Source organism: Melospiza georgiana, chromosome 18 (assembly GCF_028018845.1).
Source record: "Melospiza georgiana isolate bMelGeo1 chromosome 18, bMelGeo1.pri, whole genome shotgun sequence".
Classification (NCBI taxonomy): domain Eukaryota; kingdom Metazoa; phylum Chordata; class Aves; order Passeriformes; family Passerellidae; genus Melospiza; species Melospiza georgiana.
Window position 1 is genome coordinate 14,032,598 of NC_080447.1, and position 26,106 is coordinate 14,058,703.

The 26,106-nt window shown below is 51.6% G+C and overlaps 1 protein-coding gene across 4 annotated transcripts in view; it reads right to left on the reverse strand.

The window, feature by feature from the left end:
* Window positions 1–1,234: 1,234 nt before the first annotated feature.
* The window catches only part of AIFM3 (apoptosis inducing factor mitochondria associated 3), a 65,948-nt gene continuing 41,076 nt past the window's right edge, over window positions 1,235–26,106 (reverse strand). The window contains exons 5-21 of one of the 4 annotated variants that reach the window (XM_058036630.1): window positions 24,756–24,865; window positions 23,649–23,693; window positions 22,421–22,517; window positions 18,778–18,890; window positions 16,208–16,294; window positions 15,502–15,593; window positions 13,652–13,782; window positions 12,447–12,562; window positions 12,044–12,115; window positions 11,651–11,714; window positions 10,525–10,601; window positions 9,566–9,683; window positions 8,598–8,696; window positions 7,948–8,023; window positions 4,216–4,320; window positions 3,016–3,032; window positions 1,235–2,519 (exon numbers count right to left, since the gene is read on the reverse strand). In XM_058036630.1, coding sequence (XP_057892613.1) covers window positions 2,497–2,519; window positions 3,016–3,032; window positions 4,216–4,320; window positions 7,948–8,023; window positions 8,598–8,696; window positions 9,566–9,683; window positions 10,525–10,601; window positions 11,651–11,714; window positions 12,044–12,115; window positions 12,447–12,562; window positions 13,652–13,782; window positions 15,502–15,593; window positions 16,208–16,294; window positions 18,778–18,890; window positions 22,421–22,517; window positions 23,649–23,693; window positions 24,756–24,865 — 1,442 coding nt within the window. In that variant the 3' untranslated portion in view covers window positions 1,235–2,496. The other 3 variants (XM_058036628.1, XM_058036629.1, XM_058036627.1) reach the window with 3 other exon arrangements.

Sequence of the window (26,106 nt, forward strand, 5' to 3'; positions counted from 1 at the left end):
AAGAGATGGAAACTTTCTGTCCTGGCATTAGAGATTGCAAGACAGGCCTGGAAAGGTGGCAGAGAACACAACCCAGGCTTGCCCAGCTCCAGGACAGACTCACCACCAGGCAGCATTTGCCAAGGCACTGGATAAGGAGTCCCAGGTTCAACACCACCCCACACCTGTGCAGAGGAGCAATCCCCATCTGAGCCAGCCCTGTCCATGACCTGACACACGTCCCAAGGAAAGCTACAGTGGTGACTGGGATTTCTTGAGTCATGGGTGATATTACCAGCCCTGGTTGAAACAACTCCTCCATAAAAAGCAGGGATTGGGACTTGTTACCCCCCACTGCAGCTGTGGGCTGGGACAGAAGGTCCTTCCTCAGCCCCTGAATGGTCTTCAGCCCTGTGAACATGGCAGTGATGCCCATTTTATGCAACTCATGCCCAATACTGGATGAGGCCCCATCAGAGGCAAAGGAGGTCAAAAAGCATTTTCCTGAAAAACAAAGTGCTCTGCCACTGTGTCCCCAGTGTAGCAAAGTTGTGCTGGGGGAGTTGCCAGTCTCACCCAGCATGGAGAATATGACAGAGAACTTGAGGAAAACACACAGCTGAAGGGAATGCCACCCTGTGGTGCCCGAGTCCCCTGGCACTCCAGCTGGGTCCCCTGGGGAGCTACCAAAGCTGAGTCCAACTATCCCACCAGCAGGACACAGGATACGGAGCCAGATCTTTATGGGTGGTGGGCAGAGCTGAGGCAGCACCTGGGCAGCTGCCTCCACCTGGGCAGTGCCCCCACCCTAGGCCATCCTGGAACAGCCCTGCCTGGGGCACCAAGATCTGAGCAGCTCCAGCCACCCCTGCCCTTGGAGGAGGACCTGTGGACAGGAATACTGACATTTGTCTTTCGGAGCCTGAGGTGAGATTTGCAAGTTCCCATCGCTTTGTGGATCCAGCAGACACACAATGGTCCCTGTTCATCACAGGATGTGTGCTGGAGAGTGCACATGCTGCTACCACCCCTCGTGGTCATTCCATCTGGGAAAAGCTCTGCAGTGAAACCAGGAGAGACCAACCAGAGATGTGACAGACACTGGGGCATTTCTACCCAGCCAGGATCTGAAATACTGGAAATATAGGTGAGCTGGACACAGGTGGGAAGTCTCCAGAGAAGAGGTTGTTGAACAACCTGGCCAACATGCAGAGGTGACCCAAGGTCTTGGAAAGAATCAGAAATGACCCAAACCCCAAGAATAGTATTGCTTTAATTCACAGGGGGTGAATCAAATTAAAAATATAAATCCTCTTGTTTGGGACTCAGGGTAAAACACTGCTGGGGAAGGAGTTGCCCCCAGAACAAAGCACTGGAGTCTCTCCTAGGGGGACTCTCAACCCCCACTCTGCTGGGCTGATGGACTCTGGACTGTGGCTGGCCAGGTCCACTCCTGAGCTGGAGACATGGCTCTTCTTCAGCATGGGGCCAGAAACAGGACAGCAGAGTACGAGCATGGTGGGCTATGCAGGATTGTCTACACTGGACATGTGCCAGAGAATGGACAGCCAGAAATGCTCCCCCAGCTACTTTTCCTCGAATAACACCTCAGCAACAGCACTGATCCCATGATAGCATTAAGGAGAGATATGTCAAGGCTGGCTGGAAGGGTGGCCGCCCAGCCCAGGGCTGCAGCTGAGCCATCACAGCTCTCAGTATCCCTGCAATGCACTCCAGCAATGGGCCCGAGAGCGGCCAGTGCCCCAGCCCAGACCAAGCCCCAGGAGACAGGGAACGAATCCCAGCCCTTGGCTGCTCCAGTACAGGAGACTCTGGCATGGGGACTGATGAGCTCCAGAGCCCTTAGCATGGACAGAGACCCCTCTACTGGTGGGGCTGCACAGGACCAGCCTGGACAACACAAGCACCAGCTGCACAGAGATCACCCAGTGTAATCTCCTGGCCCACCCAGATGCCCCCGGGGGTGGGTGGGCACAGGGAGAGCTGTGGCAAAAGCAGCAGCCATGCAGGCAAGGAGCGGATGTCAGGCTCCGCAGGGATGCGCGCTGGAGCTCTGCTGGGAGCAAAGAGAACTTGGAAAGGAGCATCATGCATGAAAGCACAGGAGCAACCAAAGGCACTCGTGCTGCTTATGGGAGTGAGGGACATGCGTGGGGCACACCCGCCTGGGGACCCTCAGCCCTATGGCAGCATCCAGAGCCGTATGGCGCCCATGCCCACTGCCAGTGCCAAGCCTCACGCTCTCTGTGGGCTGCTTTTCCAGCATTCCACAGCAACTGCAACAGCAGAGCCCCATCCCCAGCCCAGCAGGCACAGGGGCAGAGGAGCTGTGTGAGATCCTCCTGGAAGACTTGAAGGCAGGTTCATCAAGGTCTCAAAGGGAAATGGCTGAGCCATGGGGTTCCCACCAGGCCATGGAGCTGCTGTCCCATCTCCCCACAGCGAGTGCAGCATCAGGAGAGCTCAGCCATCCGTGGCTTTAGGTGCCCTTCCCTGTTAGCCACGACATGTCTCCAGTTCTAAAAGAGAGAAAAACAACAGCACTGTGAGGGATTTCTCAACGTGCACAGGCAAATGCTCTTGGTGTGCCTTGGCTCTAGTCCAGTACTTGGTGTCCATCCCAGCAATCAGCTGCCTCCTCTGCCCTCACATCTGTCACTAAACTGTCCAAAAAGTCACCTGCAGGTCCTCAATTCTGTGTAAAACTGGGTTCAAACATTTTACTTATTTATACTTAAAAGCTGCCCTTCAGCTGGAAGTCCATGGAAAGCTGCCAAACCGCAGCCAAGCAAGGTGCCAGCCAACAGGATCTGTGCCGCATGTGGCTCCTGGCAGCCCCAGCCCTATCACCCAGCATTGCCCCACATGTGAGGGGGATGCAAAATGAGGACACCCGCCCCGTAACCAGTGTCTCCACATGGGAATCAGGGATATGGCCCAGTCACGGGGGTAGCTGTCCCTCCTGCCAGCCCCTCACATCCAGCACACTCAGGACCCCAAACCAAACGTACTTGCCGTGACGAACAAACAGCCTAAAGTTGTGAAAGCAGCAGAAGACAAAGAGAGAGAAGACATTCAGGTTTAATCTGGCTTCCTCGAGCCCCTGAGCCCCACCACAGTCCCAGCAGCTCCTCCCCACCCCCAGGATAGCCACAAGATGCCATCTCCCTCCCAGCCACAAAGTGGGACACCAGCAACCATTTCCCGATGTGCTGGGGTGATGGCACAAGAAATTCTTCCCTTTGAGGGTGGTGAGACCATGGCACAGACTGCCCAGAGAATCTCTGGGCCCATCCTTGGAAGTGTCCAAGGCCAAGGTGGATGGGGCTTGGAGCAATCTGGGATAGTGAGAGGGAAGGGTGCAGGGCGTGGAATTGGATGGGCTTTAAGGTCCCTTCCAACCCAAACTATTCTGTCATTTTATGAACCCTGTCTCAGCTGAGGGGGCTCACAACATGCTCTCCATCCCAGGGATGCCCAGGGAGTCTGAGACACAAAGCTTCCTGGGGATTGGGAGTGCTCCTCTCCCTGAGCTTTTGAAAATATCTGGTTTTATTCCAGATGTGGAAACACCCCTGGAACAGGGACCCCCATTTCCTCAGCAGCTCTGATTCCCACTCTAAAGGCCTCTTCCCAGCTGTTATCACCTCCCTGGAATTTGCCTTCCAGCACCCACCCTCAGCACAAAGCTATGCTCTTTCCTCTGCATGGTCTAAGAAACACAGTGAAGGGAGAAAAATGTCCTTTGCCTATGAGGTCCCCTCCAAGGAACTGGAGGCTGAGACACCACAGGCCAGCATACTGGCTCCATCAGCTCTTTGGGCTGGGTTGTGCATAGGGGGCTAGGCACAGGCCACACACCCAGTCCCTCTCTGCTGGTCTCCTTGACTGACTGGGTGCCCAGATGCACCCCAACATCCAGCATTGCTTCCTTGATGATGTGCCAGTGCCCAAAGGCAGAGAGTATTCCCATCCCATCCTGTCTGTGCAAGGATTTGGGTCCTGGTGTTTAAGACAAACCCCATGTGTGGGGGATGCCAGACCTGGAGGCAGCTGGGAGGTAGCACAGGGGGGATGGAGGAAGCAGAACAGGAGGGGAGATGCAAGAGGGGCATGGAGACGGATCAGTGTGAAAGGCTCAGCTCTGCCCAGCACCCCATGGCCGTGCTTAGCCTCTGCCCTGGCACTGCCACTTCCCACTGCCTGTCTACTTACTCCACATCACGCTTCCGGATGGTCCTGCCCGCAGCCAGGACCTCGGCCACCTTGGACACGATTGGGTCGTAGTTCATGCTGGCCACAGCCACCACCTCGTCACTCCTGGCGCCGGGCAGAGCAGAGCAGTTAGGGCAGCCTGGATGGGCACAGTCCCACCACCCAAAACCCACCACGATGGAGAGAAGAGGGAGGCAAAGAGGAGCACCTGCTCCAGAGCCAGGCCTGACCCCAAGGTATGAGCACCACAGGGACTGGAAAAAGGTGGCTGGAACAAGGATCAGGAGAGGGTATAGAGTGGCACAGCAGGCCCCACTGGTCCTACCAATGTTGACAATGATGTCGTGAGCATCACCAGGGTGCCTGGGTGATGGACACAACTCTGCCACTCTGGCATCTGTGGGAAATCACCACCAAAGGTAGATCTGATGGTGGATAAAAACCTGGACAACATGAAGGATGCCCAGCTGTGATCCCTGCGCTGCTGCCCTGTGCTGAGGGAGTGGAGAGGCAGGTGGTCAGGATTTCCCTGTGGAAGAGTCAGTTGGGATGCTCCACATCCCCTTCCTGACCCCTACCTGTGAACAGGCAGAGTGCCCTGCTCGGAGCTGCTCCACAGGCACTGGCACAGCTGGGGTGCCCAAGCCCTGGGTCCCACAGCCCCAGCAAGGACATCCCCCTGTATATGGGATGTCCAGGTTGGCTGACTGTTCCCCTAGCAGGATCCCAATGCAGCCTCAAAGGCTGAGAGGAAAACAAATGAAGGAGAAGGAAGAGGATGTAAAACTGCTGGAGGAGCTTTGGCTAAAGGTCACAGGCAAATAAGAAGGGTGGTTCTTATGTGGAGTTTGCCGAGGTCAATCCAAGTGTAAACCTTCAAAGCCTGACCATGAAGAGATAACTGAATGCACAATGTGAGATCAGGGAAGACGTGTGGGTAAGATCTTAAACTCTGGTGATATTGTTGAATAAACTGAAAAATAGAAGCACCCACTAAACCAAGATCTGCTCTTGAATCAACTGCCAAAGAATCAACAGAGCAAAGATCAGCTCGGGTGGGGAGGGATATATGCCTAATTTCCAGGACAAGGAGAGCAAAAGCCATGTTTCAGAGGACACTTCAGCCCTGTGCAGCCACAAAAGTTAATGCTATCTCTCACATCTGTCTACAAAGCCATGGGGCAGCTCCATCACAGACTGTTTCAAAAAACTCCCATTCCTAAATAAGCTCATAGCAAATAAAGGAGAGCAGTTTCCTGAGCAGAGCTGGGAAACACCAAGTGATTGGAGAGACCTACCCATCAAAACCAGGGGGAGATGTGCTGTTCCAAGCAATGAATAACCAAGGTGTGCAAGGGAACCAGAAGATGTACTACCACCAGCTGCCCACTGGCTCACCCCCAAACCCCAAAGGGGCCAGCCAGGAAGGTGGATGCAGCCCAGACATTTCTGTCAGCAGGACACAGGGTAGCTGCTCCTTTTGCAAAACAGTTCATGGTGAGCTGGAGCACCCTGCATCAGCAGCAGCTTTTGAACGCTTTGTCAGACAGATGGGGGAAGCCAGGAAGAATCCCTATTTTTCAAAAGGTTTTCAAAGGTAACAAGAATTCCCATCCTAAACCTGGGATTTGTAGCAATCAGAAATCTTTGTGAAGACATAGGGAAGAGGGAAGCACAGTGAATGTATCTACTTGGTCTTCCCTTCTTCTGCAGCATCAAACGTAACAGAGGTGGGGAACCGTGAAGAAGACAACCACAGCAATTCCAGCAATTCCCTGGTCTCCAAGATCTTAGGGGCAGGAGGACATCAGTCTGTTGTCAAGGCAGTGTGCCACGGGGACATCTGCAGAGTGCTGTCCCCTACACCTCCCAGCACAGGGCCTTTTATTGGCCTCTACACAGCTCTGAGAAAAGTGCTTTCCTCCTCAAACTCTGGGGCAGAAGAAGCCTTATTGTGAAAGCCAATGCTGAGGACAAGCTGTAGGAGTGGGAACCACCAGTGGTTCCTGCAACAACTAAGGAGGACCAGGGGGAGAAGAGCTCAAACACGGGGTGGGCACAGCAGAAGGAAGCAGGAGGAAATGGTCAACTTGGGACTGTCCTCTGTCCAAGAGCATTAGCACCAACTAGAAAAACCACCACCAAAAAAGAAATGAGAAAGAAATGCTCCAGCAGCCTCTCACAGACAGAGAGCCAAGCAGGGGGGGGCACACTGGCTGACCCCCAGCAGCCAGTGCTTCCCAGTACCTCCAGCTCTCAGCATGGAATGCCGTCCTGGTACCCACACGCCAGCTCCGGGAGACCCTCCTGGGTGGCAGAACAACACAGCCTCAGCAGGGACCTCCAGGTCTGCCCAGCAAGCCCAGGTCCCCTGGCAGCCCCTGTCCCTTGCAGCCACCATGGCACACAGAGCAGGGATTATGCACCTTGTTCAGGGCATTCCCTCTGAACAGCCTCCTCAGATGTTTCATTAAAGCAACCTGATGTTTCCTTTCAAATTAAGGTTGGCATGAAGAGGTAAAAGGCTCTCATGTGGAAAGGCTGCAGGGGGGGAACATCCCCACAGCAGCTCTCCCCAGCACAGGTGGTGCCTTGGCACGAACCCGCCCCTTTAGGCAATTTTGACCAAGGTTCCAGCACACTCTGAGCTGTATCCAGTGTGCAAAGGTCCCTGGGTGCCAGCTGGAGCCCCATCCCTGCAGCAGGTGTTTACCCAAGGTGTGCAGGTACCAGGGAGAGGAGGGTGAGCACTGGGGAGCCTCAGGGTGATGCAGTGAGCCCCCCACCAGGCCCAATGCACACATCCAACCACCAGGCTCCGTTCTGAGCGACACGGGCAAGTGGGCCACCCTCAGGGAGGGACAAGGCATGGGGTACATTGGAGATGGGACAGAGGGACAGGGAGGTGATGTCAGCAGAGCCAGAGCTGGCTCCTGTCCTGAGCTCCCTCCTGATCCCTGCCTGGATGCTGCTGCCAAGTGTTTGACAGCTGAGCTGGGCAGCTCTTTGCTTCCCTGGTCTCCCTCTCCCTATCCTTAATATCGGAAAGCACTTAGAGAAACCCCTCTGGCTCCAGCATGAGGATGTTCTGTGGCCACTGGTTTCAGACTGGGATGGACAAAGGAAACAGAAGAATAAACAGCAGCAAATATTTTTGGGATAAATTCATGGTGCAGTGACTTTCCAGTCTAAACAGCCAGCATGGCTCCAGAACAGCTGAGGCAACACATCCCAGCTGCCAACACATCTCAAGAATGCGCTCCCAGGGAGGGTCCCAACGTGGGGGGGAGCTGGGTTTCACTACAGATATAACAAAGCTCCCAAGTTCCTTGAAACCTTCACAGCTTGTGATAGACAGAAGAGTTTTTTGAGCTCAATTTGTCAAACCAGAAGCAGAAACAGTGATGCTTGAGCACTCTGTCCAGCACTGGTCACAAATCATTAAGATGGTGATTAGATGGGAAGGAAATATTTGATAGGAATTGCCAGTAGAAGCTGTCATCTGCTCTCAGAGATTATGAGAGCAAAGGGCAGAGACACCAGGCCCAAAGACCAGTTTAACTTGTTGTACAATCAGAACATCATTTCTCCAGGGTCTTGTATAAGTGTTCCACAAACTCATTGTGCAGAGGTGAACAAAACTGACTGACAGAAGCTCTGGCAAAACTATTTTCCAGCCTAGCAATCTCAGATGAATGTCTGTGTAGGAATATGGACAAGAAAAACACTTACTTGGTATAAAATGCCACAAACTTCAGTTCATCTAGATCTCCCTGAATGACAACGTCATCGAATCCTTCCCCATGACCTGGAAGGCAAAGAAGAAGTGAAATCAGCAGCAATTCCTCCAGATCCAGCTCTAAGACAGGGTGTTTCATTCCAGCACTACATGGAGAATGTCCAGCAGTGACCAAGAGACCAGCACCAGGAGATGCAGGTACCAAAAACCACAGAATCACAGGAGAGTTTTGGGTTGGAAGAGGCCTTGAAAAACACCTTGTTCCCACCCTCTACATGGGCAGGGACACCTTCCACTGTCCCAGGTTGCTCCAAGCTCTGTCCAACCTGGCCTTAAACACTTCCACAGATGGGGCAGCCACAGCTTCTCTGGGCAACGTGTGCCAGGGCTTCATCACCCTCACAGGGAAGAATTACTTCCCAATATCTAATTTAAGTGAATCCTCCATGCTGTTTAGAGAAGTGCACTTCATGGCAGATGGGTTTCAGAGGAGACTCTGAACCTCTTCAGAAGCCAGGCAGGGAAGCAGCCCTGTGGCAGAGGTCGGTGGGGAGGGTTCACAGTGAAGGAGGTGACCGTGGCTTCTCTGTCCCAGGGCATCTCGAGCAGCACAAACCCTCAGCAGCCCCAGGGAGCCCCTTACCCGCGTATCGGATGCTCTTGCCGAACATGGCTGTCCACAGGTACGGGACAGTGCTGATCTCCGTGCCGTGGGCCAGCATGTTCAGCGCGGCGATGCGGCCTGCAAGAGAGCACAGGATGGGGGAGCTGCCACCCCAGGGCAAGCTCCAGGCTCTGCACTCAGGCCACAGCACCAACACCAGCAGTCACAGAGTACAGGGAGACAAAAAGCTGCTGCTGAGAAAACCCACACAGCAACCAAGACAAAGCAGGAAGCACACAAGGATGGGCTCAGACTCCTTCCCATGGTGCATCTCCTCCTTGCCACCTCCACTGCCATGAGCCACGTACCCATGAGACTCTTTCCCCCCAGCTTGTGCAATAGTGACAGGGTTGAGAGTGTGCTGAGCTCCTACCCAGATGGGGATGGGACGGACAAACCCTTGGAGGGCAGGGAGACCGCTGGGGTACGGTCCTTGCTGCAGAAGCATATCTGGACATGGGAGAGGTGTCCAAAGGCTGACTTTGGAACTGTGGTTCTGAAACCTCTCTGTGAGACTGTGGCCATGAGGGCAGTCCATCACACCAGGAGTTCCAGGCTGACGATAGGCGAGAAGGGCTGGAGATCTGCTGAGCACTCCCAGGCCAGCCTGGCAGCGTGGGAAGCCCAGCTGGGAACCTGAGCCCAGCCTGGATGTGAGCTCCCAAGTGTCCTGGGGCAAGGAATAGAGCAGGCTCCTGCAGCAGTGCCAGGGAGCAAAGGGAATATGGGAAAGAAAGCCTGTCCCTGGGCTCCTCTGTGCTGGCGATGAGGCATTGTTAGGCAAAGCTTGGCAAGAATGCTGACACATGAAGGCATAAGATACACATGCTTCAAAATGTGCAATACAACCACCCAGTCTCTCTGCTGGCCGTTGTCTCATTCTTGCCCTGGAGGGTTTGGAAATTTCCTGAGAATCTGGAAAAGGCTCTTTTCTGCAAAGTACCTACCATGCATGTGGGCCATCTGCCAGTGGGGGACATTCACCTTCTTGTTATTCCTCAAGGCCAATGGAAATGTGACAGCATCTCCAGCAGCAAAGACCCCTGGGATGTTGGTCTGCATCATCTGCAGGGGAGAACAGAGGTGGCATTAGTGGGGTTGGCACCCTACAGAAACTCCACAGCTGGAGTGGTCCAGAGCTGCCACAGTCCCTCAGAACACAGGGAAAATCTCTGCTTGGCTGTGGGACCCCCATGGGAGATTTCACTCAGCCTTCTTCGCTTTCAAATGAGAACGCACATGCAGGGACCTACAGTATCCCTCAGCCAGTGGGTTATCCAATAAAAAGACACATGGACTGGTGTCCTGGAGCCTCTCTCAGAAGTCTGGGGCTCGTTGGTGTTGGCTGATAGAGCACAGCTAATTGCAGGGATGAGCACTGCATGGCACTGAGCCCCAGGCTCCCGACATGCTCCTTTGCCCAAGGCACCAACACCCACCAGCTCCAACATTGCTCCTCCCATCACAGTCCCTGGTGGTGGGGAGAAAGGATGAGATCCTTTAGGATCCTTGAAAAGATGTATCTATCTCAATTTTTTCCCCTCTAAATATCCATACCACTCCAGGACAGCTCAGAGCCAGACCCAAGCCAGAGCATCGAGGTCTGGGGTTTGCACAGCCCCTTGCACAGGGGGTTCCCAGGCACTCCTGGTGATGCTTCCAGAATTTCACCATCTCACAGAATATCCTGAGATGAAGGCAACCACCAGGGTCATTGAGTTCAATTCCTGGCCCAGCACAGGTGAACCCAAAGAATTAAAAAATTCCAATTCTGCCAATCTTGGCAGATAAAAAGCCATGAAAAGCCCTTGTGGCAGCAATTTGGAGCCCCAGGGAAGCTCAAGATCAAAAGAGCTGACCCAGCTCCTCCTGCCCTCCCTCCCACAGGGGCTGCCCCTGGGCTCACCTTGTTGACCACGATGAAGCCCTTGGAGTCGATGTTGATGCCGCTCTGCTTGAGGAAGCCTGTCGCTGGGACTGCACCTGGGGGAGCCAAAGGCTGCTGCTGCAGCGTCCAGTGCTCCACAGCCATGGGGGCTGATCCTGAGGCCTTTCCTCATGCCAGGACTGGGGGGCTGCCCCCAGGGACAGGCAGCAGCTGCTCTGCGAGTGTGGAGCAGGGCCAGGCACCCTACAGGGCCCCCACTGCCTCTGGCCCCTCAGGATCCCTGTCCTGCCCAAGCCATCACTGTAGCCTGTCCACCGCCCTTTTCTAGTGCTAAGAGATGATTTTCAATTTCATTCTCTTTTATAGATAGTTTGAAAAAAATTGTATTTAAAAGGGAACCTTTCAGCTTCCAGCCAGGGCTCTACAGCCTCCCCCCAGTCTGTGCGTTTCCTTCACCTTCCTTCTCCTTTTTTAATTTTTCTTTTTTTTTTATCTCTAACCTCTTCACAAATCAGAGTAGTCAATAAAACAACAAAACCAGAATTAAATTAATTCTGTGATTCTTCCAGTCCACAGCATTTTGAAGAGGGAAGGAAAGGGAATTTCCCCACCACCACCATGAAGTGTAAAGGAGAAATATATCATATTCTTTGGGATATTTTCTTTTATTTTATAGTATAGGATACATTTTTGATTGCTGTCAGCAGCAATTAAAAATATATCATATTCAAAATATATCATATATAGAAATATATCATATTCTTTGGGATATTTTCTTTTATTTTATAGTATAGGATATATTTTTGATTGCTGTCAGCAGCAATTAAAAAAACACACATTAAAAATTCATTTTGGGGAAGATTTAATAAAAAACAGTTTGAGAGGATGAAACTGCTTTAAATGTTTTTGGTTTTTTTCTAGAAAAAAAAATGGATTACTTTTGAAATATATTTTCAGTTGCATTTTGTTGTGGGGGCTCTAGAAATGCCTTTTTTAGACATGCAGACTCATGTGTGGTAGTGCAGCAGGGCTAGCAGAACACTGCCAGCCCCCCATGCCACCCAGCCCCAGTGATCTTCTGCTGCCACATCCCCTGCAATTCTTTCCTGCCCTCCCTCCGTGCTCTGCCCCACACAGCCCTTACCAACGCCCACGACACAGACGTCGGCACGCAGCACCTTGCCACTCTTCAGCACAACCTCCTTCAGCTGCAGGAGACACAAGGGGCAGGGGGCACATCAGAGCTATTTTAGGGACAAAACCCCTCTGTAGCAGCAGGAAGCCAAGCTGGCAGCTCACCTCATTTGTGAAATGCAAATTGACCATAATTCCTTAGAAAAGCAGCAGGAGGTGAGTGGGATCAATGGGGTCACCCCACACACCACACTGGCATACAATTGCTCCTGGGGGCCAAATCCAGGAACATGAATTTCAGGGGATAGGAAAGAGGGGAGAGCAGAACCCCACTAGGGAAGGGAATGGCAGCTCTGGGGGATGCCACAGCAGTGCCCCCAGGGAGCCCCTGCCCACCACTTACCTTCCCCTCCTGCTCCCGCAGCTCCGACACCTCTGTCTGCATGTAGAACTTCACCCTGTTGTTCTCAAACATCTGGACGGGGGACAAGGGACAGAGCAGGGGACATCAGGGCCCTGAACCACCCTGGTCCTGATGTCCTGCTGCCCCCTACACTGCCTTGCCCACCTTGCAGGCTTGTCTCAACCTGCACTGCTAAGGAGGTCAGCATCCCCACATTCCCAACGTGGCTCTAGAGGTGTTCCATAGCACATGGACCATGACAGGGAAAACAACAGTCCATTCTCACTGACTGCCGCCATCACAGCTTTGTCAATAAATGTGAAGTAAATTAATTAGTGCAATAAGTGAAACAAGCCAAATCTGCTCTGTTACCAACCCCCGCCAGATGGGAAAGCAAGGTCACCTTCATGACAGCACGGCCAACCCTCTCCCCAAAGAACTTCTTGAAGGGGACGTGCTCCAGCTCCACCAGGGACACCGAGTGGGCCCTGTCTGCGAGGTAGGCGGCCACCTCCATCCCTGGGGAAGAGAAGCAGGTCCAAAGAGCCATGTTAGCCCAGGCAGCACTGCCCTGTGTCCCTGGCTGCAGACGAGGAGCAGCCTCACCCGCTCCAAATGGGGAGGCTGGAGCTGCACTCCTGGGAGAACTGGGGAGCCACCAGGCCTGATCACACCAGGGCTCGCACCAATTCAGGTGTTCTTGGGTGCAGGTTTTAAAGACCAAAGGGAGGAACTAGCCAAGAAATTCCAAAGTGCCCTGGGCAAAACATGGAACAAGGACCTCAGCCAAGGGAAACCTTCCTCCTACGGCTGGGACAACCTCAGCTATGGCCTGAAAACTGCTCTTGGGAGTAGCTGTTTTCTCCCATCAGAATGGTAGAATATTGGTGCTGGGAATTGCATGGGAACCTCCACCAAGACATCTTCTGTCTGTGGGGGTTTTTTGGAAATGAATCTTTTTGATGACCTGCAGTTTGCAATTGGCCCCCCATACCGCATGCTTTTCTGTAGATCATATTGATTCAACCATGAAAACAAGTTTATCTTTTATGAAGGAAGAAAAGCAAATCATTAATATCTTATAATAAATTTCCTGACTAATAACCATTTATGTTTAAGGCTTGCAGGACCCACTCTTATTTTGTTAGGACCCACAATAATTTTGTTGGAACCAAATCAAGCAAAAAGAAGAATCATCACAGAAACAAGACTTTTCCTGTGCATTTTAAAAATTTTCCACACTACTGAAATATAAAAGAGAAAAATCCCACAGGCTCCCATCCACCAACAAGCCTCTCCTGACTGAAGCCAACTCTAGACATACCAGATTTGGACCCACATGAGCACCAGTACTTGTCTTGCCATGTACTTTTCAGACTGGGACAGCAATAGCTATGCCCATGCCAGCTCAGTCTCTTTGAAAAATCAGTTTCTCTGGCATGGAAATGTCCTTACACCCACCTGGGGCTGGAGGTTGGACTACCCCAGATCCAATTTCATGGGAGTGTTACCTCTACCTGGGCAATGACAAACTGGGCAAAGGACTTTCCCCATCTGCAGGCAGAGGTGGAGAGCTGGGACAGGGCCACGGGCCAGGCCAGCACTCACCCAGGAAGGATGCTCCCACGATCACAACATTCTTGCTCGTGGCCAGCTTCACCACACGATTGGCATCTTCAGGCGTCCGGATGTTGAAAACGTTTTCCATCTCCTTACCTTTGCAGCTGAGAGTTTTGGGCCTGGAAAACACTGAGGGTGATACAGCTGCTTTTCTCAACTCTGTGTGGTTCAGTGCCCAGTCAGGACTGCAGACACTCCTCCCGGGGCTCCAAGAACATTCCCAAATTTCCTTTTTTCACCTTTCTCTGGGCTGGAGACATTACATGGAAAAACCCAGATGCTGGTGGCCAGTGGTGGAGCAGGGGATGCTGAGCAGCCACCCCAGACCCCATCACGGACTGGTGTACCCACAGGTCCAGGGGAGCTCCTGGCTGGGTTAGTGCAGCCAGCACAGGATAGGCATTGCTTTACAAGCCTATGCTCAATTATTGGCATGTCACAAATTTTTTAGAAGCTTAATGGGACACAGAAAACTCACTCTGGCCTCCAGTAGTACTTTGGAGCCAGATATTGACAGTTTGATAAGGCTCTGCAGATGTAGACTACACTCTCCATTCCCAAGGGCACACTGCTGATGCTGTAGCAGCTTAACTGTGCCCTCCCCAGGCACTTACTGTAGCCCATATATTTTTAAATATCTGGCCCCTGCATAACTGACTCACATCTGGAAACAGCACAGAAGCGCCTATATAATTTAGGTACCCTAAAAAAGCCAGCGTACCTGGAGCTTGTGCATGAGGATTTTGAAATTATTGCCAAAGGTTTAATCCTCTTCTGAACCTAATTGGGTGGCTGGTGCACATGGCATTTGGCTGTGATCCTGTACACCCTAGCACCAGCTATTCACACCTTGTGGCACTGGCTATGACGGGTGGCACTTTGGTTTCCAACGGGAGTCCCTGTTTTGGCTGATCTACAGCATTCCTTCCCCAGATGGTAAATTATGCAGGGGCTGTATTTCTCCTACTTCATTTTACGGTTTGATGTAAGGAACACAAGGAAGGAGAGTTAGGATGCCTCATTTTCAGCTTAAACTGCCGATTTTGACAAACCTCCAATCAAAAACAAACTGACCCACTACTTCCAGGGCACAAGTGCCAACAGCAATCCAGAGTGATGCTCAGCATGCCAGCACATCAATACCACCTTTCCCTATGGCTGGACCAGGTCCAGTCCTGAAAATTCCTATTCTGGGGTCAAGGCTCCCAAAGGGTCTGTTAGAATGGGGCAACAGCAACACCTAATTAAGGCTGCAATTGCAAAGTGTTAAACCTTAATTGCCGAGAAAGATCTTAAAGGTTGGCAGAAAATGAAAGATGGAAATTCAGAGGGATGAATTATCTGGTTGTCAGGGTTGAGTGTTATCAAGGAGTGAAAAGAAAAGCAATGTGGCAAAAATGCTCTCTAAAAGAATTAGGATACTTCCACTTTGGAGCTTTTGTTAAAGAAAATATGTTCAAGGTCCTGGTACCACCCCTGGAAGGATCCAAGGCCAGGTTAGATGGGGCTCGGGGCAACTTGGTCTAGTGGAAAGTGTTCCCTGTCCACAGCAGGGGTGCATCTGGATGAATTTTAAGATCTCTTCCAATACAAACCATCCTGTGATTCTGTGATTCTATAATACATGATGTACATATGTATTAAATATATAGATGATGATATATAGATGTGGATACATACACACATTTCCAATATCTTTTGTGTTCCTTGACTTTTCCATACTCAAACAAATCCAGTGTTTAAATTCACCTGCCACATTTCATCCCTTATCCCCAGGTCCTCACATTCTCAGATAAAACAGTTTCTCTTGATCTTTGAGATGTTTGTCTGAAGCTTACGTGTTTCCCGTTGCTATCAGCAGCTTGTTGTACTCCATCTTAAACCCATCCTTGAACACAGCTATCTTGCTCTTGACATCCACAGCCGCCACCTAAAATCATTCCTAAATAACGTTAAGGGAAGAAATCCCAGATTTTCACCGAGGTCCCAGCCCAATCAACTTGTCTGCCAGGTTTTAGTCCTCCATGTCAGTTTTAGTTAGTTAGTTGGTTGCTTTTAGTTAGTCTGTTAGTTTCTGCCCCACCATGTCCACAGCTTGGCCAACCCACACCTTAAATATTCCTAATTGCATTCTCACAAATCCTTGAAGGTCTCCCAATATAAACAAAATAATGGGGAGAAATATTTAAGCCATCATTGCCTGCACTGTTTGAAGGCTGATTATCCTTATCAGACAGCACCTGGCTCCCCAGATCCACATGAGGAATGGCAGGTAACACATCATGGTCACCACAGAGAGCCACATCATGGTCACACCCAGAGTGCCCTTCCTCCCACAGGAGCATTGTGTTTTGCACACAGGAGCTGTGTTTTGAACAAGCACAGGCAACCTGCACTACTGGGCAAAAAGAGGGGGATTTTGGGAGACCCAACATTCATACAGTTGCATCCAGTGAGCCAAGAACAGAGACAGTGGCCACATTCCCTAAATACAGCCCTTGCATACTAGCACTTTCCTTCAGGCACACACAGGACTCTCCTTACCTGCATTTCAGTCAGGACTTCAATGTCATAGGTGCAGAAGAACTCCTTGGGGCGCAGGGCAATCTGCTCAGGGTGGGAATCCATTGACTGCAAAAAAAGCCATTTTTCTGTCAGCTGCTGTGGATTGAACAGGTGGGTAGAGAAATGGCTGCTACCAGCACAGGTCAGCACTTGCTGCATGGGTTAAGGGAATGGTTCTACAGGGCTGGAATGAAAGCCTGTTCAAGTAGGAGTTGTCACAAGAGGCTGGCCTGGGCTCTGGTGCCTTCTCTGCTGGTTTGGCGTGGGGCTGGTGCTGAGCAGCGATGGCAAGATTACAGCAAGTGCTTCAGAGTGTCAGCAGACATAACTGCAACCCCTCCCAGTACACACAGGTTCACAGGAGCAAGAGAAAAGATTCATTTTACAACACAGGTGGTGAGGCCCCGGAACAGGTTGCTCAGGGAAGCTGTGGCTGCCACATCCCTGAAAGTGCTGGACTGGTCTGGTAACAGGAGTAAAAACCACAGCAGGGGGAGTGGCACAGGATGACCTTTAGAAGCCCCTTCCAACTCAAACCATTCTATGAGTATTTGGAAAACAGCCAGCTACTAGGGCAAATGGAAGCTAGAAGAGCAGTAAGAACAAGCAGCATTAACACACAAGGATTCACTTTCAAAAGCACCCAAGTTATGCTGCACAAGTTCCATCCAACACTGAAGCAAGGGGGTGGGGCCCATATCTGCACATCTTGAGCTGCAAGACGAAGGTTCATGCTTTTCCCAGCCCTCCCTGGTCACTGCAGTGAGATGTACATCTTTACAGACAGTGTTGAGCCTGAGCTCATCTCTCCTCCTGACTCAGTGGACACAAGCTCAGACTCAGGCTGAGAACAAGCTGAGCATCGAGGCAGGGGCAGGGTCATACAGGTTTTACTGCAAATTCTTTGAATACTCCACATTTACAGAGAGAAACACCTGACCCCTCTGTGACAGTGTGCAGGAAGGGCAAAGCACAACAGTCCACAACCACCATGCCTTTTGCTGCTGCTTGGTGCTCTGGGGACAGTAACAGAGATGTGGCAACACACTGGTCATGGTCCAAAGGACACAAAGGGAAACAGCTCAGCAGGACCTGGGGATACACTGATAACAGGCATTCGGCAGGGCAGAGAAAGGGCACTGCTGCAGTTTCAGGGAGCAAGAGCTCTGCTGCTTACAGAGCTAGGAGTGGTACTCCTCCAGTAGCTTGTACAGGTGTAGTCCCACACACAATAGGATTAAGAAAAATTCCGTTTTTCCTACCCTCTTCCCAAAAATTCTGCCTTCTCTTCCATGGGCTTTGTCTTCCTTTCAAAAGCAACTACTGCCAGAGGTGTTCAGTGGAGGATTTAACAAAGCATGTACAACACCTCTGCCATGTGGAATGTTCTTACTATTTAACAGCAAGAAGAAGAGCCAGTCTAAGACTCAGCCATGGGGATGAGTGTGTGGAAGAGCTGTCTGGCTGGGAGAGGGACTCTCAGATTCTCCCAGCTGCTCAGCACAACCCCTGTGATGCCTGGATGCAGGTCACAGGCAGCTGCTCTTCACCCCAGGCAGGACTCACAGAAACACAGAAATGGCCTGAATGCTCCCAAAAAGTCATGTGCATGTTTGCCTGTCTTTGAAAATCCCTTTTTTTGGGTGCTGGAAGATGGTATGATTGTAATAGTCCCCATGGGTAAGCATTCCTGCCATGAGGATGAACACACAGTTCACCTTATGTTATCTTCAGGCTCCGAGGTCAAATGCTGCTGTCTAACTTGAGCTGCTGCCTGACATCAAAGAAGGCTCAGGAATCAGCAGCAAAACAATCTGATTAAAGACCATCCTGTGTCTATAAACTGGAATGCAAAATGTGATGTGTGTCAGAAAAAACAACCTTTGCACTTCCATCAAGTTATCAAGCTGTGATGACAGCTGAGAATCATCATAATTACGGCACAGAGCATCCCTGGGCAGCAAGAAACAGACACTAATAAAAACTCTGGTGGACAACACCATTTTCCCACATGCTCCATTTCATTGCCTTAAATATTTTTCATCCAGAAACACTTTAAGAAGACCCATCCAGGTACAAGCTGGCTAAGAGAGCTACCACTTCATCCATGGAAGAATCATGGAATGGTTTGGGTTGCAAGGGACTAAAGGCTCATCTCATTTTAATTTGCAAGGATATCTTCCACTAGATCAGATTGCTCCAAGCTCCAATGTCCAGCATGGCCTTGAACACTTCTAGGGATGCAGAGGCAGCCACAGCTGCTCTGGGCAACCTGTGCCAGGGCCTGCCCACCCACACAAGGAAGAATACTTTTGTTTTTCTGCTGGAGTAATCTTAATTCAGCTTGAACAACTCCTTTTTTGTGTTTCATATTTCAGTCATAAAGAGGGAAGAAAATTCAAGGGAAAGAGAGACTAATAAAGAGACTAATGAAACAGAACCTTGCTGCTGCAATGAATAATAGTGGGGAAAGGCCCGAGAGCAAATTTTAAAATTGGGGAGCAAATTTTATAACTGGGGAACTGTGGCATATCCAGAGTGATACAAACCTTACTGAGCTTTGGTCTGTCATAGGGCAAGTGTCTGTCCATGGTGCACATCACAATCCGGTCAGAGAAACCCTCCTGGCGCAAGGTCTCTGCACAGACCAGCCCAGCGGCTCCTGAGGGAGAAGGAGAGCAGTGACAGCTGGGTGTGTGGCCCTGGGACGCGTCTGCTGCCAAACACGCTGGGGCTGACTCCCAAACCCAAAACCACAACCTCCACCAGCCCTGGCCTCACCTCACAGCAGCCCTAACCCTAACCCAACCCTAACCCTAACCCTAACAATAACCCTGACCCTGACCCTGACCCTAACACTTATCCTAACTCTAAACCTAAGCCCAACCCAAAACCTAACCCTAACCACAACCCCAACCCCAAACCTAACCCTAACCCTAACCTAACCCTAACCCTAACCACAACCCCAACCTCTACCCTAAATCTAACCCTAACCATAAACCTAACCCCAACCCTAACCCTAACCCCAATCCTAACCCTAACCCTAACCCTAAACCTAATCCTGACCCTAACCCTAATCCTAACCTTAACCCCAACGCATACCCTAACCCCAACCCCAACCCTAAACATAACCCTAAACATAACCCTAACTCTAACCCTAACCCTAAACCCCAAACCTAATCCTAACCCTAACCCTAACCCCAACACTAACCCTAACCCCAACCCTAACCCCAACACTAACCCGAACCCTAACCCTAACCCTATCCCTAACCCTAACCCCAACCCCAGCCCCAACCCCAAACCAACTCCAACCCTAACCCTAACAGTAACCCTGACCCCAACCCTAACCCTAACCCAAACCCTAACCCTAACCGTAACCCTAACCCCAACCCTAACCCCAACCCTAACCCTAACGCCAATCCTAACCCTAACCCTAACCCTAAGCCTAAACCTAATCCTGACCCTAATCCTAATCCTAACCTTAACCCCAACGCATACCCTAACCACAACCCCAACCCTAAACGTAACCCTAACCTTAACCCTAACTCTAACCCTAACCCTAACCCTAAACCCCAAACCTAATCCTAACCCTAACCCTAACCCCAACGCGAACCCTAACCCCAACACTAACCCTAACCCTAACCCAAACCCTAACCCTATCCCTAACCCTAACCCCAACCCCAGCCCCAACCCCAAACCTACTCCAACCCTAACCCTAACAGTAACCCTGACCCCAACCCTAACCCTAACCCAAACCCTAACCCTAAGCCTAACCCTAAGCCTAACCCTAACACTAACCCTAAGCCTAACCCTAACCCTAACACTAACCCTAACCCTAACCCTAACCCTAACCCTAACCCTAACCCTAACCCTAACCCTAACCCTAACCCTAACCTCACAGCCTCTCCTAACTCAAACAGCTCTCACGGGAGGCCAGTTGGAGCAGATGCATGAGGCAGCAGAAGCGACGCTCTGTCTATGGACCATGACATTAATCCTCTTGTCTGTCCCTAAACTGTCACAAGCACACAAAGAGCACACCTGAGGAGTTTTGCTAAAGCCTACAAACTCTGACAAACTCCAAGCCATAAGCAGCCACTTAGAACCTTAGACTTCTCTAGTCAGAGAAGGGTCTGCACACCTTGCTCCTGGTAAATTTATGGCCAAGCACAGAGAGTAGGAAGTCCTCCCCCCTCCATGGACAAGGTGTTGGTTGTGTGACTCACTGCAGACCATTCTCCATCTATTTCTTTAAGGGTTTTTTTTTCACTTGTTTCAATCACAGAAAAAAACCTCATTAAATCAAACAAAAACTGCCTTGGGACATCTGTCCCACTGCAGCCAGGCAGCCTGGCTGGCACATCCCTTCTTCCCTGACTGAACTGGTGAGACTGGAGAGCTCAGGTGAGAAGTCTGGAGTCTCTTCTCAGCCAAGGAAACCTCACTCCATGACAAGTGTTTTTAGGGCCACAAATTCTGTAACACCACCGAGAGAAGATGGACCTGGACCATATGGTTTGGTCCATCAACAAGACACTCCCACTGATGGAGCTGGGAGACAGTGGAAGAAGAGACAGGCAGGTGGACATCCTGTGGATGCTGCCAGGAGCATCCTGAGCCAGAGCTGATGCTGTGCTGATGTCAGGATGACCCTCACATGAGCAAGGGACTGCAGTCAATTGCTCTCAGCTCTGCTGGGCACAGCTGGACTGGAGTCTTTCCCCAACACTTTCCCACAAATACAGCTTTGAAATCTCCTTTGGTGTCCACCAGAATAGACTCTGGTCTTTAATAGACCTATAAATTTACCTCGTAAAGCCTGAGAAAGTTTCCTTAGCCATGGCAGATGTTGTCTGTGGAGTGACCTTGCTGAGGATTGTGATAACTGTCCAGACCTGCCTCACACCAGGACATTCCAGCTGACCTCAGGGAGCAGTATGTCCCACCCTGGCATTCAGTCAACAATCAGCAAGGGCACAAAGAAGGGAAAAATGTCACCCAGCAACATGGGAAAAGCCAGTCAAGCTGGTTTTCCCCTCTGCTCAGACTGTGAGATGCACCTTAGGTGATCCCAATTTGATGATCCAATATCCAGCTTGGATCTGGTGACCTCGAGACTCAAGTGAGAACAACCCATGTGCCAGGAGCAGATGTTTCCTCCCAGACCCAGGAACAGAAGCTCCTGTCCTCCTCCCACCCTCCATTTCACCCCAACACGGCCCAGCCTTGGCACCCAACCCATTCCAAAACTTGGCAGAGACACTTCACCTCATCCAACACAGAAATGGATCTGGGGGAAGGGAAGGGAAGGGAAGGGAAGGGAAGGGAAGGGAAGGGAAGGGAAGGGAAGGGAAGGGAAGGGAAGGGAAGGGAAGGGAAGGGAAGGGAAGGGAAGGGAAGGGAAGGGAAGGGAAGGGAAGGGAAGGGAAGGGAAGGGAAGGGAAGGGAAGGGAAGGGAAGGGAAGGGAAGGGAAGGGAAGGGAAGGGAAGGGAAGGGAAGGGAAGGGAAGGGAAGGGAAGGGAAGGGAAGGGAAGGGAAGGGAAGGGAAGGGAAGGGAAGGGAAGGGAAGGGAAGGGAAGGGAAGGGAAGGGAAGGGAAGGGAAGGGAAGGGAAGGGAAGGGAAGGGAAGGGAAGGGAAGGGAAGGGAAGGGAAGGGAAGGGAAGGGAAGGGAAGGGAAGGGAAGGGAAGGGAAAACTTGGCAGCTTTGCTGGTTTTGGCAATCCATTTTTGGGATCTGACATTTGCTGGCAAGGTGGAAGAACTTTTATCTTCAGAGAAGCATCTTGAGGTGAGAACTTTGGAGGTGCAATGGGATGAGATGGTGATGTGCAAGGTCCAAGAGAAAAAGGTGTATCAACACCACAGGGACCTGAAAAGACTTTACACTCATCATCTGTGGAAATCAGGGGTTGCTAATGTAACTGGGAAGGGAGTAGCAGGAAGAGAATTCAAGGTTCACTCCAAAGCATGGCAACGGGGAACTGTAAAGCTCCACAGACTGGACCACAGGACATCTTTGGACCACTAGCATGCAGTACAAAAAAGTTCAGAATGACCTTCTGGTGTGACCCTTTGCACAGGGAGGAATGCAAGAGGGGTGATGGTTAGAGGGTGCAGGGGACACAGACACCCCCTCCATGGATCCCTGCCTGGGAGGGCACACACAGTGACCCCAGCATGTCACCCTTACCTGCACCAATGATCAGCACATTGGTGCTGCTCAGGTTGTAGTTGCTCAAGGAGATGCACTTTGCCATCATCTTTGTCCTCCTCTGTGTCTGAAGAGCCTGTGTCACCACCAAAAGAAAAGAAGAAAAGCAATTATCTTTATTCAGAGTTACCCTGGGCAGGCAGGCAGGGATGGGGACAACCGCAGCAGTGTCATAAACCAGCTTGGATAGGAAGGGAACAACAACGCCCTTGCACTGAACCTCCAAACCCCTGCTCATGCAAATACCACTCCAATGTCCAGTGCACTGCCCCTTACAAGGTACAGAAGTAAAACAAATCCATCATCTTCTGCAAAGGCATGCACCTACTCAGAGCTGGGGTGGTGGTGGGGCAATAGAAAAAGCAGGTGTCCTTGTGCAATTTTGCACCAAAGGTGAGGCAAAAATGAAGTAACTCTGTCAGCAATTTTATCCTGAACCCGAGCAGACCTTGTGTACCCGATATCCAAAGCTGATGGACTTGTTCAACCCACCAGAGCACAGGCATGGACCTGTGCCGGGGCAGCCCTGCTTCACAGACCCCTGTTCCCAGGCATTAGGGGCCAAAATCTGCTCCTGATGGAGCAAAGAGACTCAGTTTCCCCTCATCACACCCCCAAATCAGCTGGAGTGCTGCCGTTCAGGTGACATCTCTGGATCTAACCCAAGTGCTCTAAGGGCCCATTGGGGCTCTGAGCCACGTGGTTTGCACACGTGGACATACAACCATGCATCAAAACAAGGCTTTTCATGGAAAGAAAGATGGGCTTCATTCTGCATTCCATCAGGGTGGGAGAGCCCTTTCTACCCCTGCATCAGGTTCCTCTCCAGCAGGAGCTGAGGTGTGGGCTCAGGAGGAAGCACAAGTGGTCTCTTCCATTACCATGCCAAAAGGGTGGAAGGTGGAAGAGGCCTCTCCCCATGGGCCTGCTAAATTAAAAATCGCTCTGAGCTTAAGGAAACACAGGAAAAGTGCAGGACAAACACCTGTAAGGCCTGAGAGCGTGGAGAGCCCAGGCCAGGTGTCCAGCAGCTGCAGGGAGGCTGGGTGCAAGGGGGACCCAACATCTCTCCATAAATTGGATACTCACACATTACTCTGCCCAGGCCAGAGGATCAAAGAGAAGCATCCCCCCCACCACCACCCATGCACATACAGCAAAAAATGAAAGCATTTGCCTTGATTTTTGGATGCCAGTGGCCCCTCACCTGCTTGCTTGCTCGGATGTATACCTTCTCCTTCTCAATCTTCACCTGAGGGTGACAGAACAGTGCTGGTTTGCAGAGCAGCAAGGGTTCCCTCAGGGCAACAGCTAAGGAGCAGGGGTGATGGCACGAGTGTGGAGAGCTTTGTGGACACACGAGGTCACCTGCAGGAGCAGCTCAGGCCATGGCAGGGCTCATCCCAGCTCGAGGCTGTGGGATCTCCGGCCTCGGATCAACCCCACACCGACGCTCCATGTGCAATCTGATCCCTGCCCAAATCCTACACATGGTTTCTCATTGCCACCCCACTCCTGCTCCAGAGACCTCCCAGACTGGGGACTCCCAGGTTCCCAGGAGGTACCTGATGCCTATGGGTGGGTGCAAGGGAGCTTCAGGGGGGAGGGAGCTGCTCTCCACTGATGACACCAGCACATCCTTGGAAAATATTTGCTCCGTGCCATACAGAACGTTGCTTATCCCAATTAAAAGAGTCATTTTGTGGGTGACACGGAACTGAGTGGTGTGGTTGATGCTCTAGAGGGAAGGGATCCATGCACAGGAATGTGGCCAGGCTGGAGAAGTGACCACATGGGAATCTTATAAGGTTTCAATAAGGGCAAATGCAAGCTGCTGCAGCTAGATGTGAGCAATCTGCCTTACCTGTCCAGGCTGAGGGATGCAGGAATCGAGAGCAGCCCTGAGGCAGACTGTGATTGTTCACATGGAGAAGAGAAGGCTCCAGGGAGAGCTCAGAGCCCCTTGCAGGGCCTGAAGGGGCTCCAAGGGAGCAGGAGAAGGACTTTGGACAAGGGGCTGCAGTGACAGCACAAGGGGGTATGGCTCCCACTGCCAGAGGGCAGGGATGGATGGGATATTGGGAATTGGGAATTGTTCTCTGTGAGGGTGGGGAAGCCCTGGCACAGGGTGCCCAGAGCAGCTGGGGCTGCCCCACTCCTGGACGTGTTGCAGACCAGGCTGTAGAGGGCTTGGAGCAGCCTGGGACAGTGCAAGGTGTTCAAGGGGTGGAATGAGGTAAGCCTTAAGGTCCCTTCCAACCCAGACCATTCCATGATTCTATGGTTTCCTCTGCTGCAAGGACAAGGATCTCACCTGGAACCTGGGTAAACTATCCAAGCCAGGGAAGTCCTCAATGTCACCCGTGCCGATGTTGAAGCAAGCTCCATGCCAGGGACAGCGGACTCTTCCTTTGGACAAAACCCCTGCAGGGAAGAGGGCAGAGCAGGGTTGGTGCTGCCCTGCAGCTGCCTCCCCTCCTGTGAGATGCACCTCTCCTACAGGACACGTGGCAACTGATGTGAAACTGGATGGGCAACAGTGGAGTTTTCTCAGCATGCACACTGGGCATGTTTGGGACCAGCTGGGATCCTCTATGAGCAATTCCTTCTAAAATGCCCTGGAAGGCAGGGCCCTCCAGTAGCTCTGGGCGCAGTTCCAAAGCTGTTTGCTCTGGGATATAACTTCACTTTCCAGCCAGGATGGGGCTGCCATCCCCAGAGTCTCATGGTCATTCTTAAAAGCCCCACTATTACCCAGAACGAGTGGTGCCTCAAGCAGAGCATCATTGATTTAGAGTGCACATGTTTCAGAGCAGACCCTGGCACAGCAAGGCATCTGCACACACTGGGAAGCACAGGCATGCCCAAAGCCATGTGCTCATTTCTCTAGGTGTTGGTTCAGAGGCTGCTTCCTTGGATTTCAGCTTTCCCTGCTACAGTGCCAGGGCAGGGAATAGGACACCATGCAGCCATGGACTGGTCTTGAGCTTGTGTCTCTGCTTGCTGAGGCACGGCAGTGACACATCTCATCAGCACCAAGGGTGGGGCACCGGGGCAGCCCCCCTGCAGCTGCAGCAGATCCCCAGAGGGATCCCTGTGTGACAGCCAGTCTGAGGAATGCACCACAGGTCTCTGAAAGGGCTCTCACCTCCAGGGCAGCGTGGGGCTCCTCTGCCCTGCCCAGCAAGAGGCCCATCCCAGGCTGCTACATCCAGCACATCCAGAAGACACTCAGTGCGTTCCCCAAGATCACAGCTCCAGCAAGACGCCCTCCCACCCCCAGTTTTGGTGATGTATGTCAGCACACAGACTGCTGCCATTGCTTAGGCTCGGGGCAGAGACCTGTCTGAAGCCTGTGCTGAGAAAGTGCCAGGATGCATATTTTTAGATGCCAAGATGGGAAACCACTCTACTTCATCCCACTTCAGTCAATAACATGAGCAACACTCTTTTTGCTACTGAAAGGATCCCATCAGCCCAAAGAGTGTCCTCTTTCCCCTTAACGAGAAGAAGCCCCAGCCCTGTGATCAGCAGTGGCAGCTGCAAACCAGAGCTGAAAAGTGCTCTGGGGAGTTCTGTGCAACTGCAGCTTGCAGCTTGCTCTCATGCCTTCCCCAGCCAGAAGATGCCCCGGTGATGCTGAGAGCACAGTGCAGCGCTGCTGC